The 16,665-nt window shown below is 39.1% G+C and overlaps 1 protein-coding gene across 9 annotated transcripts in view; it reads right to left on the reverse strand.

Moving 5' to 3' along the window:
• Window positions 1–36: 36 nt before the first annotated feature.
• The window catches only part of trioa (trio Rho guanine nucleotide exchange factor a), a 95,421-nt gene continuing 78,792 nt past the window's right edge, over window positions 37–16,665 (reverse strand). For 4 of the 9 annotated variants that reach the window (XM_042745964.1, XM_042745963.1, XM_042745958.1 and 1 more), the window contains 24 exons: window positions 16,081–16,324; window positions 15,701–15,996; window positions 15,423–15,593; window positions 12,064–12,159; window positions 11,827–11,975; window positions 11,674–11,740; window positions 11,480–11,583; window positions 11,327–11,396; window positions 11,147–11,236; window positions 10,860–10,952; window positions 10,705–10,755; window positions 10,231–10,308; window positions 9,948–10,139; window positions 9,653–9,833; window positions 8,622–9,373; window positions 5,766–6,013; window positions 5,480–5,621; window positions 5,352–5,379; window positions 5,091–5,253; window positions 4,692–4,813; window positions 4,537–4,615; window positions 4,241–4,441; window positions 3,983–4,121; window positions 37–2,558 (listed from right to left, as the gene is read on the reverse strand). In XM_042745964.1, coding sequence (XP_042601898.1) covers window positions 2,013–2,558; window positions 3,983–4,121; window positions 4,241–4,441; window positions 4,537–4,615; window positions 4,692–4,813; window positions 5,091–5,253; window positions 5,352–5,379; window positions 5,480–5,621; window positions 5,766–6,013; window positions 8,622–9,373; window positions 9,653–9,833; window positions 9,948–10,139; window positions 10,231–10,308; window positions 10,705–10,755; window positions 10,860–10,952; window positions 11,147–11,236; window positions 11,327–11,396; window positions 11,480–11,583; window positions 11,674–11,740; window positions 11,827–11,975; window positions 12,064–12,159; window positions 15,423–15,593; window positions 15,701–15,996; window positions 16,081–16,324 — 4,302 coding nt within the window. In that variant the 3' untranslated portion in view covers window positions 37–2,012. Of the gene's footprint in view, window positions 2,559–3,982; window positions 4,122–4,240; window positions 4,442–4,536; window positions 4,616–4,691; window positions 4,814–5,090; window positions 5,254–5,351; window positions 5,380–5,479; window positions 5,622–5,765; window positions 6,014–8,621; window positions 9,374–9,652; window positions 9,834–9,947; window positions 10,140–10,230; window positions 10,309–10,704; window positions 10,756–10,859; window positions 10,953–11,146; window positions 11,237–11,326; window positions 11,397–11,479; window positions 11,584–11,673; window positions 11,741–11,826; window positions 11,976–12,063; window positions 12,160–15,422; window positions 15,594–15,700; window positions 15,997–16,080; window positions 16,325–16,665 lie in introns of those variants that run through there. The other 5 variants (XM_042745967.1, XM_042745960.1, XM_042745962.1 and 2 more) reach the window with 4 other exon arrangements.

Raw genomic sequence — 16,665 nt, forward strand, 5'->3', positions numbered from 1 at the left:
ACAATTTGAAACCGAATAAAGCACTGAAGCCATGAGAATGTTCCATTATGTTTAATTTCAAAATAACTGATGACAAAACTGAAAATATTTACAGCACATATCGCGTAAACACTTATGGTTTCTGTACAAAGAAATATACACATGCAAAAAGTATAAAATAATTCAAATAAAACAAGTCTAAAATGATAATACATACATTAAAATACAATGAGATCAGAACTAAAATTAGACATTCAATGAAACACTTTAAAAAAGTATCCAGTCCAAGTTCCCACGCTGTAAAGGCATCTGTACAACTTTACAATGACAAATAAATTAGAGGAAATGATATGGGTCTATACAGATGAATTAACAATGTTCCTTCCTACCGGGAAAGAGTCACTGTCCACCACGCTTCAAAATCTCAAATACAACAGTTGACTGATGTATGACGCGAAGATCACTGGAAATCAACATACTGAGAGCAACAGGCCAACGCAAACCATTCCTTCCAGTGACAATTTAAACTGTTGAGAGCTTCTTATACTAAACTGTCACCAAAAACTATCTGAGGCCTTAAAACTTAAAGGACCTACATTTGCATTAAAACTATCTATATGAGAAGATAAATATCATAATTTAAAGGCTTCACATTTTTTTGTCCATGATATCTTGCTATGACGAAATTATTCTCATGTCAAGGACTGCCTTGTCTAAATGGGATGTGCGTTTCAGAAATACTCCAATAATGCACAAAAAAATAAAACGTTTTATCTGTGAAATGTCTATAACATGGACACCGAGGAAAATAAACAAAGAAAAACAAATCTTCCCAAATGTAAAGCTATGAATAACTCATGTAAACAACCAGTCATAGCTATCTAAGGTGTAAAATGTTTGTCATGGAAAAAAAAGAAAAACGAATTCTCATAAAGTATGGAGAGCTTTGGCATACCAATACGTATATCAACAGAAAAGTGACTAGCGTAAGTGCCATGTAGACAACAACCCTGTAGAATGACAGCGCTTTAATACTTAACGATAAAGACCGGATTAAATAAACAACAGCAGAACTGCAGTACCGAGTACGTGCTATTCTACGTTTTTATTAAAGGTATAACGGATGTCTTCATAAATAGTTGCATAAACCATTGAAGCTGCAACATTGCACGTGATAAGAACTGGAAACAACGTGAGTGCATTAACAGTATTCAGTCATTCTTCAAAGCTGATGAGCTCAGACGTCTGGTCTCCCACTGGAGAGCTGCTCTCCACCCTTGTGACATTGCATTTTAAAAAGAAAGAAACGGCAGACACATAGTATAGAATAAGGCGTATACATCTGTAGATTGCACAACACAATTTGTTCTAGTCGTAGTAAATTAAAAAAGACTTGCAGCCGTTAAAAATTCCGCAGCTAAATGTGGCGTAATCAGCAACTAATTACACTAGGAGACCAAAACAAGCTTTCACTTAAAACGCTTCAACTACTCATTTGCTCACGATTTGTGTTGCGTTCATTCAGACTTGAGTTGATGTAACTGATTTTATTGAAAGATGTACCTGAAAATGTCATTGTTATTATGCGCTGTTCATTTTTCTCTAAAGGTTCATTAAGAAACGCTGTAAAAGCACAAAAACAGCCGCTTGCTCTCTGACTCAGGCAAAACAGAAAGGGAAAAAAACGTTCTCCTCGCTAAATTGCATTTGCCTCTGCCACGTTTGTGCAGGTATATTTTGTTCTACACAAAATATTCGTCCATTTATGTAGATTTGTTGATCATTCAGCAAATCAGAGAAATATTATATATATATTTATATTTATATTCCATTGTTTTAATCTCTGCGTAAAAGTCTTCATGAAATTGGAAACAAGGCAGCAGCAAACTGGGAAAGGACTAACGATCTAAAATCTCGTCTGCCGATGAAGGCTCTGATTGGCAGATATGGTTGTCAGCACACATTTTGATAGGCTCAGGACTGAAGTCTTGTTAATTGGCATCAGAAAGAGGATGAGATTATGTTTCTCGGGGTCAGATCCTGGGCTGTAGCCTGCTTTGCAGGAAGGGTCTTATGCCTCCGAGAGGCCGCAGGTCGTTCTGGTGTTTGCGCCGATCTATGAAAGAGATGAGTCTAGAGGTATCGATGCATTCGGCTGAGCGACGGCCACCTCTGGGTCTCAGCCAGGGATCCTGCAGGCAGGTGGCAGCTGGGGGCCGCTTGGAAGGTTCGGTCCTGAGAAGCAGGCACACGAAATCCCGTGCCGCCTGGCTCACACCCTGGAAGTAGTCGTCAGGGAAACTGAAGTCTAGGCGGCAGATGTTGAGGCACGTCTCCTCCACGCTCTCATCTAAGAACGGAGATGCCCCGCTCAGCATCACGTACGTCACCACACCTAGACTCCATAAGTCAGAGGAGAGAGAGACAGGATCCCCAAGAACCAGCTCGGGGGCCGCAAACTCTGGGCTGCCCAGCAGAAGGTGAACGTAGGGAGTCGAGTTCAGCTGCACTGCATCACCGAAGTCCGTCAGTTTCACCATCGGCTGGGAGGGGCTCTGCTCCACCACAAGGTTTTCAGGCTGATCAGAAAGTGGGAAATTAGCATCACTTTGTAAGTAGGATTGTGCAAATGAAAGTTTTTTTCAGATAAACTCGTCTGTAGGTTGTCTGAATGACCAGTTCTATAACTCTTGTAGAGAAGCCTTGAATGAATACGCTGATTTTCGGTCCACCGGATCTCGCATGTTTCTTAAAGGGTTAGTTCACCCAAAAACAATTTTGTCATTAATTGCTCACCCTCATGTTGTTCCTTTTTTCATCTTCGGAACACAAATTAAGATATTTTTGATGAAATCTGAGAGCTCCCTGACCCTGCATAGACAGCAATTCAACTGCAATGTTCCTAGTGCCAGAAACATAGCAAGGACATCGATAAAACAGTCCATGTGACATCAGTCGCTCAACTTCAATTTTGCAAAGCCACAAGAATACTTTTTGTGTGCAAAGAAAACAAAAATAACAATTTATTCAACCATTCTTCTCCCTGAGTTACTATCTTCCACCATTTTGGAGAGTAGACGCATGTGCTTGCTTTCCCCAGAACATAATCAACTTAATCAGCGGTGTGTACATTCAGCATGCACGCATTTTCACCTTAACGTAAACAGCGCTGATTATGTTGCACATATGCATCATGGTACTCCCCAAAAAACTGGAAGACGGTAACTTAGGGAGAAGAATTATTAAATAAATTATGTTATTTTCATTTTCTTACCGCACAAAAAGTATTCTGGTAGCCTCGCAAAATTGGAGTTGAGCATCTGATGTCACATGGACTGTTTTATTGATGTACTTGCTACGTTTCCGGAACTGGGAGCAGTTGTGTTGTGGTCTATGCAGGATTAGAGAGCTCTCAGATACTAAAAATATCTTAATTTGTGTTCCGAAATTGAACAAAGGTCTTACAGGTTTGGAACGAAGGTGAGTGGTTAATGACAATTTTCATTTTGGGGTGAACTATCCCTTTAAGAAGTGCCCAAACAGAATGACATCCTTTTGTTCAAAAACATCTATCTAAAGGTATATTGCTGCAGCAGTGCTTTAAAAATGAATTAAAATAAACAAAATCTAAAACATAAAACACAATTTAATTTATTTGTTTATTTGAGGCAAGGCAAGTTTATTTATATAGCAAATTCAATAGACAATGATAATTCAAAGTGCTTTACATAAAAATAAAAAATATAGTAATCATGCAAGCGTTCAAAAGAAAAAAGAAAACAGCATTCAATTTATTATAAAAATGTTTTATTAGCTTACATTTATTGTTTAATTATAGTTATTAATGTTTTATATTTTATTTATTAATTATTTATTATTTGATTACATGTATTTATTGATACTTTATATTTTATATATTAATACATTCAAAGGGACAATTTTATAAGTATTTTTTATAAAGTGATACATAATATTTGGTATATATTAGGTATGTAACACTGACCTTTAAATCCAGATGAACTATTCTGCAGTTGTGCAGGTATTGCAAAGCTTCTAAAATGTCCCGGAGGTAAAAAGCCACTTTTTCCTCAGTGAGGTTCCCCCAGCTCACAATGTAGTCCAGTAGACGGCCCTGATCAGACCTGAGCAATCACACAGTACACATGGTCACAAACATATCTGAGTGTGACACAGTCCATACTGATATTAAAGTGTGTGTGTGTGTGTGTGTGTGTGTGTGTGTGTGTTTCTGAGCTCTCACATCTCAAGGACCAGTGCATAGCTGCTGGAGGTCTCAAAGGTGTCCAGTAGTCTGACTAGGTGAGGGTGCTGGAGTTTCTGTAGGACGCTGAACTCGTGGGTGACCTGGTCTCGCTTCATGAGCTTCTTATTCACAAACTTGACCGCTACTGTGCGCTTTGATCCCCTCTGGTCACAGCGTTTTACTACAGAGAACCTTCCCCTAAGAAAGAGCAAAACAACATTAACACAATTGCAATGTTGCCCTGGTTTTTATAGAGGAATCCATATGAGTGTATAAATTCCCATGTGTCTCACCTGCCCAGCTCTGCTACCTCAGTGTAGAAGGACTCAAAGTTGTCTTTCCACATCACCCGGATTCCATCGCTAGTAGTTTCTGTGAAAGGCAGTCCGGTTAAGTTCATAGCCTTGCACAAATACATTTTTAAAACACCAGGTGGACACATTCTTACCCAACACTCTGAGACTGGCTGATGATGTCACACTGCCTATGTCATTCGTTGCGATGCAGGTGTACATGCCATCATCCTCTGAGGTCACACCTACGATACGCAGAGTGGCCTCGCCAGTCTCACTGTGATGCAGCGGAAAGTAATAAGGATTTATGCAGAAAACAAAACCATTATATTAGCAAAAAATTAGTTTAATAACTATAGAAAGATAAATCTTAATCAGTATTTTGTTCGTGCGTGCAGAATAAAAATCTAATATTTAATCAAAGAACTAGGTATCTTATTACATAAATTAACAAAAACATACTGAGGTCCTTAAAATAAAGCAGTTAATAAATGTGTGTTAACAAAATAATAACATTATATACTGTACGGATATACATTTCTTTTTTCTCTCACCTGTAGGCTATGCTATAGTGGCCATTGTTGGCGAGTGTTTTCTGATCGGGTCCCTTCCATGTGACTGTGGCTTTGGGGCGGCCACACACTTTCCACCTCAGAGTGACACACTCCCCTTTATCACAGGTCACATCACTCAGCGGGACGAGGATCTCCGGGGGAACTGGAGGAAAAAGATCTACGTCAACCCCTTATTAGGTTTATGACTTTTTTTTATAATTCTAAACAAATAGAATGATGCACTTAATATTTTGAACTTACCATCATAGATATAACCGGGATTTAGAAGCTGCAAAATGGAAAAAGTTTTGAGCATACATACTTCCCTGAGGTATTCTTCTAGAAAACAACATTAGAGAAAGATTTGTTTGTGTTTTCATTAGTGTTACCTTTACAGAGACCTTGTTGGTTAGTCCCTCTCTGGATTTCCTGTATCCATTTTCAAGCTTGGGCTCCTTTTTATTTTCCTTCTCTCTTTTCTCTGACTTTTTACGGATACGGAGGGATGTATGCCATGATGATGACTTCCTGCTGGAAAGTAACCCATTATGTTATAAATAATGATTACAACATGTTAAATATCCGACAGATGATAACCACTAAAGGCCTGTAGCAAAAAAAGGTTTGATTTTATTGCAGAATGTGTTATGTAAATGATTAGAGGTGAGCTCTTACTTAATGGTCCCCTCTGGTACATCAGGGATAATGGCGGAAGTGTGGCCCAGCACGTATCCAGGGATCCAGCCCTCGGCGGCTGGACAATGGTCGGTAGCGGCGCGAAACACCAAGAACATGTTCTGCTGATTGGAGGCCAAGATCTGCACCACCTCCCCTTGACCTACATTTATCTCATCCTCTTTCAAAGCCACATAGTCCTGAGTCACCAACATGGTGGAGATATTACTGCTGCTGCTGCTTTCACTCTGTGGACAAACAGACACACAGACAGGTCTTACAGACACCTTATACCTTTAACACAAATACCTGTAGTGTGCAACACTGTAGGTTTTCTGGGGGGTTTACTTATTAACCCTTATGTTCCGTGTTTTAAAAAAGTTAGAAAATTGCTTCTTTTGCTTCTTAAAAGTTCTTGTAATATGTTTCGGTGACCTACCTAAACCCAGTATATTTAAGTGTTATTGATGTAAGTATTATTATTATTATTTTTTTAAATAAACGTCTTTTTTTTTTTTTGGTAACAATGTTGTTTCTGTTTAAGGTTCATTTGACCATAAAAAAATAATAATTTACTGTAAAAGTAAACAATCAGAAAATGATTATGTGGAAATTCTTATTTGTATCTTTAAGTAATTGTTTAATAAATGTTTATATGTTTTTGGGTCTCTCCCATAGAAATATTGCAATATTTGTTATGGAGGACATTTGAAGTATTTTATCAAGTTGAAATCAGTCTTCATTATATTAGGAAACATTTGAGCTTGATGTTTCAGTTGAGGTCTCTCAGACCCCAAACAGAACATGAGGGTTAGTATATTCATAATAAATGTGTGTTCTGGATTTAATTTTTGGTATTAGATGACAAAACATTCCATAATAACTCCCATGCTCAATAATATTTACAACAGCTTTTGATTAACCCCGCAAGTGCACTGCATTGAAAACATGCATTATTAACAAGAATAGTCAAAGAAAAGATAAGAATCAGAAAAGAAAGTGAGACAAGAACCCATGTTAGTCACAGTAGCCTGTTAAAAAGATCTAAAATTCGGAAGCAAGTCACATGATAGGCAGAATCAAAACATCCACAGATGTTTCCTGCATTAGGTTTGTAAGGTTTGTAATGTTAAGATGCAGTCACATTAGCAAAATTTTGTGGACAAAAAAAAAAGCCAGTGTCTATTGTCAATAGTGTAGTGTAGCTTTCTGTGGTCAATGTAGCAAATCCAAGTGACTAATCTGAACCATTAAAGGGATAGTTGAAAATTCTTTAATTAATTGCTCACCCTCATGTCTTTCCAAACCCGCAAGACCTTCGTTCATCTTCAGAACACATATTAAGATATTTATGATGAAATCCGAGAGCTTTCTGACCCTCCATTGTTTAAGGCCCAGAAAGGTAGAAAGGACATTGTTAAAATAGTCCATGTGACATCAATGGGCTATTAACCTTAATTTTATGACGCTAAGAGAATACTATTTGTGCACAAAGAAACAAACAAAAAATAGCCAGAGAACAAAAAATAGTGACTTCATTCAACAAATTCTTCTCTTCCAAGTCAGTCTTCGACATGCGTTCTGACGTAGAACCCCAGATGTGCTGCGCATGTGTCGTGGTACTCTTATGAATGTGCATCAAAAAAGAGAAGAGAAGAATTGTTGAATAACATAATTATTTTTGTTTACTTTGCACACAGAAGTATTCTCGTAGCTTCATAAAATTACAGTTGAAGCACTGATGTCACAGACTATTTTAACGATGTCCTTACTACCTTTCTGAGCCTTGAATGTGGTAGTTGCATTGCTGTCTATGGAGGGTCAGAAAACTCGGATTTCATCAAATATCTTAATTCAGCGGTTCTCAATTCCAGTCCTGGCCCCCCCCTGCTCTGCACATTTTGCATGTCTCTCTTTGTTAACACACCTGATTCAGATAATCAGCTCGTTAGAAGTGAACTCCGTGCAAGAACTGTGTTCCCATTGACATGGTCCCTACACAGTGTTTATTGCTCCTTACTCCCTGAGCAGGGGAAATCTGTTGAAGTTTACTTCATTTTGGAACATTCATTTACGGTTTTGTGCTGTGCACACATACAAGTGTGACATCATATACCTCTGTAAATAAATACAATTTAAATTCACGTCTCGCACACTTCAATGCACTTTGAATGGAAAATATAGGTTTGCTTTGAACTGGAATCATGGCGGAATATTCTGTGATGTACACTTCGCAGGGCACTTACGTTCGAATAGAACAAACGTCTGAACCCATAAGAGAAACACACAAAATGTGCAGAGCAGGAGGGGGCGCAAGGACTGGAATTGAGAACCACTGGCTTAATTTGTGTTCCGAAGATGAACAAAGGTCTTACAGGTTTGGAACGACATGATGGTGAGTACTATTCCTTTAAGCAATCTGTGATCAGAAATCTTTCACCCTGATGCAAGATTCCCACTCGTGGTGATTCCTATTGAAATTATTGTATTTCACCCACAACTATTCAGAAAACAACAGTAAACGTGACCATAATTTTAGTCTTTAGGAAAAGCTGATTGTCTTGTACACACCACAAAGAAAGCTTGAAGTTAAGAGCTTCTTTTTAAGGAAGGGAAAACCTGGTTCTTGTTTTACAACTCCATAAACAGTTAGTATCTGGCCAGAAGCAGAACTGTGTTAGAATTCTGAGATGCAGAGCAAAAGATCTGTTGGAAGTCCACAGAGTAGAAACCAGGTTAAGAGAGGCAGAAATCAGACAGAATCCAGGTGGGTTAGAGAGTCATTCATGAGGGAAGACAAGGAGCAGAGTTGAGCTGAAGCGCTGCGGTCGACCGGGGCAGGAGTGTGTCTCTTACCCCGTTGCTCTGAGTGGACTGGACAGATTGCTCACTGGCAGAAGAGCAGGTACTCATTCGGTCTGCGTCCTTACTGTGGGTGGAATGCCGGTGACTTTGGTTCTGGTTTTGCCGTCCCAGTGTGTCACATGCTTCCCCGGGGAAAGTAAAGGAACCAGGCCTGCTGGCTGGGGAGGCTGGAACGGAGCTCCAGAACGAGGTGGAGCTGCCACCTGTCTTTGGCCCAGGACTGCAGGGTGGGATGGAGTCTTTGAAAGCAGGTGTGGCTAATGGGGAGGCCATGGGCGAGACCGTTCCAGGTCTGGGTTTGACCAGTGCTAGCGGGGCCACAGTGGCCCGAGGGATCTGGGCTGTGCCGACTCCATCCCTGCTCTCTTTGGAAGCGCTTTCTGTAGAGTCCGTCTGTTTGGGGTGAGGGCTCGCAGGAACCTTCACCTTTGGATCAGGCTCTGTGGTGCAAGAGGGTGAGGGACCCCTGGAGAGAGGTCTCGGGGACATACCTGATATTTTGTCGGGGCCGTCAGGCTCATGGGCTCCGGGCCCCATGGCAGGAGAGTGATGACGGAGTGGCTGAGGCAAGCGTGAGGGCTGGGGGATACGGGAGGGGCGGGAGCGGGAACCCGACCCAGCCGGGGCCCCTCCGCCTCCTCCAGGGACCATGACCTGACCCCCGCTACCTCCAGCCTGTATGCTGCCTGAGACACCAGGCCCCTCGACATGGTTCCTCTGGTAGTCTATAGGAGATGTAAGCGCTACAGGAGGAAAGACATCTAGTGAGGACAATGAATTTGCACATAAGCATGACAGCTCTGTTTTTAGGAGGGTGTAACAGGCAAGAAAAGCTTTGCAAAACCAACCTAAAGATATTCTAAGCGAAAACTTTACAATGAGGATCAATTCATTAGCATTAGCTAATGCATTAGACTTCATGAACTTGACATGTACATAACACTTTATTATTTTAATTTCAAGATGATTTCTAGATGATTTAAAGACTTTTATACACTTAAAAGAATTGATGGTTGCTGTACCATTGAGGAAATTGCGTTGGCTCTCCAGGATTTGGCTGATCTGCAGCATCCAGACTTGTCGGACTCCAGGGTGGCTTGAGTGCAGAATAAAGGCCTCTTTGCTGCCATTGGACGTTCTGGAGGTCAGTGCGAATTTACATGGGTCTCCATCCACACTATCCTCAAGCCCCAGACAGCTCACCTACACACATACAAACAGAATGTTTTGATCTTCTTTATACAATTTTATATTTATTACCGAAACTGGCAGAATAAAATTAGAAACCAAGAAACTGTTAGACGAGGATGCCTGTACCTTGATGCTGTATTTGTACAAGTAACCAGGCATCAAGAAGCCCCTCTTTTTATCTAAAGGTTCACTGAAGATGACAATCTGCTCAAAGAGGAAGACTCTTCTCTCCTTCATTCTGTTCAGCAGGCCACCATCCGGTTCAGCCACCATGAAGGTGTCCTGCAGGAGGAGACGCCCCTGAGCAATGATCTTTCCCTGTGAAGGACAAAGAGACCGATTCACATGTAAAACACTACAATTATTCTTGACAATAATCTACTGATGAAAAAGGTCACAGCAGTCTTACATCAAATCCCTGGAGTCGACCAACATTCATCATGTCGTTGCATCTTTTTGGTACAATGCACATGACCTCAAGCGCTCTCTACAACACATCAATACAAATACATACGACAACCAATCAATATATAAATATACATATATATATATTGCTTATACATATATAAACACACAATTTGGGTCAATAAGTTGTTTTTTATATTTGACAAGGACACATTAACGATCTAAAGTGACAGTAAAGATATGTGATATGTTACAAAAGAAAGATTTCTACTTTTAAACTTTCTATTCATCAAAGAAAAAAAACATGAAGCTGTTATTAAAACTACTACAACTGTGTTCAACATTGATAATAAGATATATTTCTTGAGCTTTCTATTTCTTGAGCTTTTTTGAGCAAATTGCAATAGGACAAAACATTTAAAACACCTTATTGATCCCAAACTTTTGAATTGTAGTATATAGCATAAAAAAACCTAACCTCCAATTCTACTGAATCAGCTCCAACTTTTTTGGAAAATTTGAGGAAATCCTGGAAAGAAATAAACCAAAACAGAAACATCAGAATCATGATTAGACTAACAACTCTGTCAATAGGGCTAAAACAATGAGATGCACTGGACCAGATGGACAAACCTTAAGCAGCAGCTGGTACTTCATGATTCTCTGCACGGGTTTAATGAGCAGATCAGTGATCTGAAGCCTGTGACCCAGACGCTGCTTCAGATCCTGCAAGAAAGGGTCAAAAACAGATCTTGATGCTTCTATATAATGAATTTATTCAATATCACATTATAAATCTTTCATTACGTTCTATGTGATTTCTATCTGGTGGTATACTGACATAAATGCAAAATATATTTCATAAGGAAATGCAAGCTCTATAATGGGCAGAAATTATTTCAAAGACTTCAGTTACGCACCTCAAAATAGGTGTCAATATACTCCGAGACAATGTGCTCAGATTTAGGTTTGTTCTGGCAGTAAACAATGTACATGTGCAGTCTCCGCTCCTGAAAGGCATGATGAGTTCATGAGTATGTACACTATCATATTACAGAAAAAAGTCTGTTTGGTTGCCTAAAAAAGTAAAAAAATTGTACATGTTTGACGAAGAGAGGGCCCAGCCGGTCAGGATCCTCAAGGCACTTCTCAAGCTCTCCCAGGAAGAAACTGGAACATCAAGGATTAAAAAAAATCTCTTCAAAATCTGTAATAAATTTGAAAATATAATACTTCACAGACTAGATACTTACTCTTTGTGCCAGTCGTATATCTGCTGAATGTTTCCAAAAACTATTTTGTCTTTTCCTTTCATATCATCTGGAACTCCATCCTCCCTCATCCTGGTCATGTAGCCCTACCAGACACACAACACAAGTGTGCACTTCAGATCTAGTCACATGATCACTCCCTGTATCTCAGCATCCCGTTAACAGTATTCAATTACCTCCACGACCAAACTGAGATCTCTCACATAGTCCCTCTCGGTCTCGATGAGTTCCAGCAGTACAAAACTAAAAAGAGGAAAGGGGACACCTGTTATAGACTCTGACAATGAATGAGGACAATAACAGAGAGAGAGAAGAATGTGATGACATACTGCCGTCTCTTGAGGAAGCCAGTCTTGCGTTCCTCAATCTCATCGATCGGAGAGGAGGAAGAGAGGAGGGAATTATCAGATGGGTTGAAAGAGGGGCTGCTGCTGTCCCCTTGCTCTACAGACAAAGAGCTGGGTCTGTCCTCCAGAGCCTGTGTGGACATGAGAAATCAGTCCAGCCAAATAATATGACAGGTATATTGTAGCATTATATTATATATCTATCTGTGCACTTCTTACCATTTTGCTTTTGACCAGCTCCTCAATGGCACTGACTAACTCTGCAGCGCTGGGGGTCTCAGAACTGGAGGGTCGGACGGAGTGACGGGAAGAGGTCTGCAGAAATAAAGAGAGTGAAAGAGGGAAGAAAGCCAGACTGAATGACAGAGGAAATACGAACCATGTGGAGCTAAACTGTAATCGGGATTCATTCAGGCATGGATTTAGGATCTAGTTTATTGTCTTTGCCCTGAAGGATATTTATGCCATTTTTTGTTTGTTAAAGAAGTTACAATAGCTTATCAGCCTTATGTTGAAAGCATCTGTAACTAACGGTAATATTATGATCATGATGATGTGTCTGGAATCACACCATTGTGAACATAAAAAATCTGCATTTGCAAACAGGAGATATTTTGATTTCAACCAAAGCTGTACCAATTATTCATAAAAGCCCCCCTGAAATCAAAATGGCTTTTAAATGGCAAAAAAAATTCTCTTTACCTTGATTACCTTGAAAAATTGTCTTTATCTTGCAACCAAACAGACCAAAATAGGAAAGAAACCTGCTGCATTTCATGGGGTCTTAAATTCATATGGATGATCACACTTGATGTTAAACAATTAAATGACAGACTTTAGGTTCACAAAAGCTTGATGCTCGACACCTGAGATAAGCAGTGGCTTTCTTTACTTTAGGTCCGTAAACTGGCAATCAAAAACATTCATCAAATAGAAATAGAGGGAAATCCAGCAGAAAGTCTCACCCTTGCTGTGCCTTCCAGACTTTCCAATTTGTGTCTGGGTGTGGCCTCAGGTCTGCTTAGCTTACAGGCCAATCAGACAGCAAAGTGAATAATGAGGGGATAACCACAGAAGGAAGGGGGGAGGGGTGTGAATGGGCGGTGTTTGGAGGGTTGGTTAAAGGGGTAAAGAGTGAGGGTGGTCTCTGAGATTCAGAGACATTGTAAGGCACATGACCCTCTTTCTACAGAATCGCAGCCCCGTGATGTTCACATTTGCATAGACCTGAACACGTACTTCTAACACAACATGTGCCCTTATACTCTGCATTAGAAAGTGTTTGAGGAACCCAGTCATAAACCAGCTCGTTAGAAGGACAATCAATTAAAGGTGGGACTAAATCATATATTATATATATATATATATATATATATATATATATATATATATATATATATATATATATATATATATATATATATATATACACAACAACATAAAATAAGTTAAAAAAAAATAGAAGATAGAAAAAATGAAAAGGATGAATAAGGGCATTTTGAGGTTCTAAGTTTAAATCAGAAAGATTTAAACTACAGAAAGAGTCTTGTCTAGATGAAAGTGCAATAATGGAATCAAACCAAAATGAGGAATCCGCTTCTAAAAGAACACTACTTCAAAGTGGAATTCTCAGAAAGTGGTCTGCTTCTAAATCTCTAGCAAAAAAACAAGAAACAAAAAAGACAGCAAATAAAAGTAGAAATAAGGGGGTTCTTGGATCTTTTGATAAGCCGGGGGTTATGGGAAAAGAAAGCAATGCAAAGTGATATGAAAGGAGGGAGGCCAGAAAGGGAGGAGTCAGATGGAGAGGTATGGGAACTGAGATAAAACAAAGACAGGACACAAATCAACATAATGCTATGGCAAACAATACAGCCCAAACAAAACAAAAGAGAAAAACAAATTAGTGTCACAAGCTGTTCTTGAGCAGCAATGAGACCAGCTATAGCTCGAGCATTTCATCCTACTGTAGCCATTTTAAAAGAGATTATGGGATGAAGATTTCAAAGGAAAAAAAAACTCTCTCTCTATCTCTAAGTCTGGCATTAACATGCATTTCATGTTCGGATTGTATGTAGACCAGTGGTTTTCAACCTTGTTGACTCGAAGGCCTCGCAATTTATTATTGCGATTTTTTATTATTTAAATAAAAAAAAAATAGTAGTGTTGACATATTACACTAGCGAACCACAATTCATTGTATTTTGTTGATCTTCATTTTAATTTAGTGTTAGATTATTTCAATATATTAATAACAATTTATTAATTTCAATACTTTTAAGGCCCCAACCACCAGATCGCGACCCACTACCGGGCCGTGGAAGAATTGATACTGGGCAGCAAGAACGTTCTGGGAAAAATGTATATAGATATGACACTCTTATTTATTGTGTGTTAATGATTGTTCGTATTATTCAGTATTTTCATTGTATGTGAATAATATGGAGTAGCAATTTGATGATTTCATGTTAATAAGTAAATGAAAGATTGTTCTGATCCGTCACATAGTAGGGGTTAAACGGATCACAGTTGATCCGTGATACGTACAGACGAGACCCTATAGGCCTACTGTTCAGCACTCACGTGATTCGCAGATTCATTTGCCAATTTACACATTCAAACAGTTTTAAACCACAAGAATAAGAAACGTAAGAGAGCTCAATTCGATATTCACACGTTGTTCTCGCACACAATCAAAGTGCGCACAAGCATACAGAGATGCGTTTCAGACATTGCGGAAATACAGAGTTGCGTATATGTACACATTGTGCTTTAAATATTTTTTTCTTGCTTATCCAAAACCACAATATAATGCGTTGACCCAAAAAAAAAAAAAAAAAAATACATAAATAAATAAATAAATAAATATAAATAAATAAATATATATATATATATATATATATATATATATATATATATATATATATATATATATATATATATATATATATATATAGCTATAGATAGATAGATAGATATATATATATATATATATATATATATATATATATATATATATATATATATATATATATTACTTTCAACCACGATTCAATTGCAGTTTCTTTAACTGCAAACCCCTCAGTAATGTTGAGGAAAAAACAAAAAAAAAAAAACTTACTTTGGGAGAGAAATGAGAAAAACAAGAATCATTCAATAAAAAATATGAAATTGTTGATTGATTGCGAAGAAACACATTTCCAGCTTAATGTGACGCATGTTAATGCCAGGTGTGATGGGGGTCAATATGACACAAAATTCCCATTTTCTGTTTTATATATGATTCTAAATTATTAGAAAAACAGTTTTACAATGCTTGCATTGTAGTCACACATGATTTGGAACTGAGCTAGAACTGAAAAACTGAAACTGAAAGTAAAAACTGAATATCTCAGGAGGAGATATTATTTAAAGCGGGGGCACACAGAACTGATTTGAGGATCTCTAACAGGATTGAGGTTTAACGGTTGGCAGGGTAAAAAAAAAAAAGAAGGAAATAAAGAAGAAAAAAAGAAATAAATCTAAACTAGTGGCTCTCTCTCATACCAACCCGCCTCCTCTGTCATGTGCTGGCTCACCTTGTCATCCTGTGCGTCTGGCTGGAGGAGGCTGTGCTGCTGGATGGCCATGGGTGGAGGAAGTGGCACAGTATCAGCTCCTTCCTCTCCCTCTTCCTCTCCACAGCTCTGCATTCCTGACGACGATGATTTGGAGAGAGTCCCACTGCTCAGACCCTCGTTCCGCACCCTCTGTGGAGGTTCAGGGACAAAACCATATATTAGAATATATATTCAGAAAGCCAGTTATACCAGCTTTGAAAAAAGTATGAATAATAGTATATGAACAATATTCAAACCTCTTCCAGAGTCTCATCCTGTGGTGTGGCTGCGCTGTCGTCAGAGTCTTTCTGCGAGCCTGCGTCTGCGCTCTTCCTGACGTCACGGCTCTTCTTGTGTTTGTGTGCCAGCTTCTTCACGTGGCCGTCGGCTTTACCACTGCTGAGTCTCCTTACAGGGCTGGTCAGCCATTTCCTTAATGTGTTGCCAGTGCGTTTGGGCCCAGGGGAACTCTGGGAGCCCATCACATGACCTGGCTGCAGGGTGGCAGAGGAGCCTGGCAGGATGGCATCGTTGCTGCACACAGATAGCGCGTCTGGAAAAATACAGAAAAGCTTGTGATTATTATCTGACACAGGTCTGTGTGGATTATTAGGAAGCGTTTTGGACATTTGCCTACCTTTGTGGTTAAAGATGCCCTCCATCTCAATGCTGCTGCGGGAGTGGGCGATACAGAGCATGGCACAGGGAACCAGGCCTTCCAGGGCAGGGGAACGGTCAGTGGTCCGCACCAAGCACCAGTCTGGCTTATCGTGGAGCCTCTCTAGTACCTCTACTGTCTGTCCCCTTCGCACTGTCAGTTCATTACTGTTACCGGCCATGAAGTCATGGATGACCACTGTGAGCTCACAACCACCTGACAACTGAAGAAAGAAATAAAAGAGGCAAGCAAACAGCCATGTTTTTAGTTATAGTTATTGTCTTAAGACCAAAATGTCCTTTAAATTTTGTGAATTTTTTGCCATGTCATATTCATTAATTTTAGTCGATTTTACTATGCCTGAAATGTCATACAATATCAGAAAAAAAATAATAATAATTGTAATATGAAAAGCATTTTTTTTTAAAAAGTGCCAAAATGCTCCAGATCAAACCATTTTAAAAAATTTATAAACATTCATTTAAATGTATAAACCTGCCTAGAACAGGAGTAATAGATTAAGTAAGCTTAGTTGTTTAGAACTTACTGTGTTGTGGAAATTGA

This window comes from Cyprinus carpio, chromosome B19 (genome assembly GCF_018340385.1).
Source record: "Cyprinus carpio isolate SPL01 chromosome B19, ASM1834038v1, whole genome shotgun sequence".
Taxonomy (NCBI): Eukaryota; Metazoa; Chordata; class Actinopteri; order Cypriniformes; family Cyprinidae; genus Cyprinus; species Cyprinus carpio.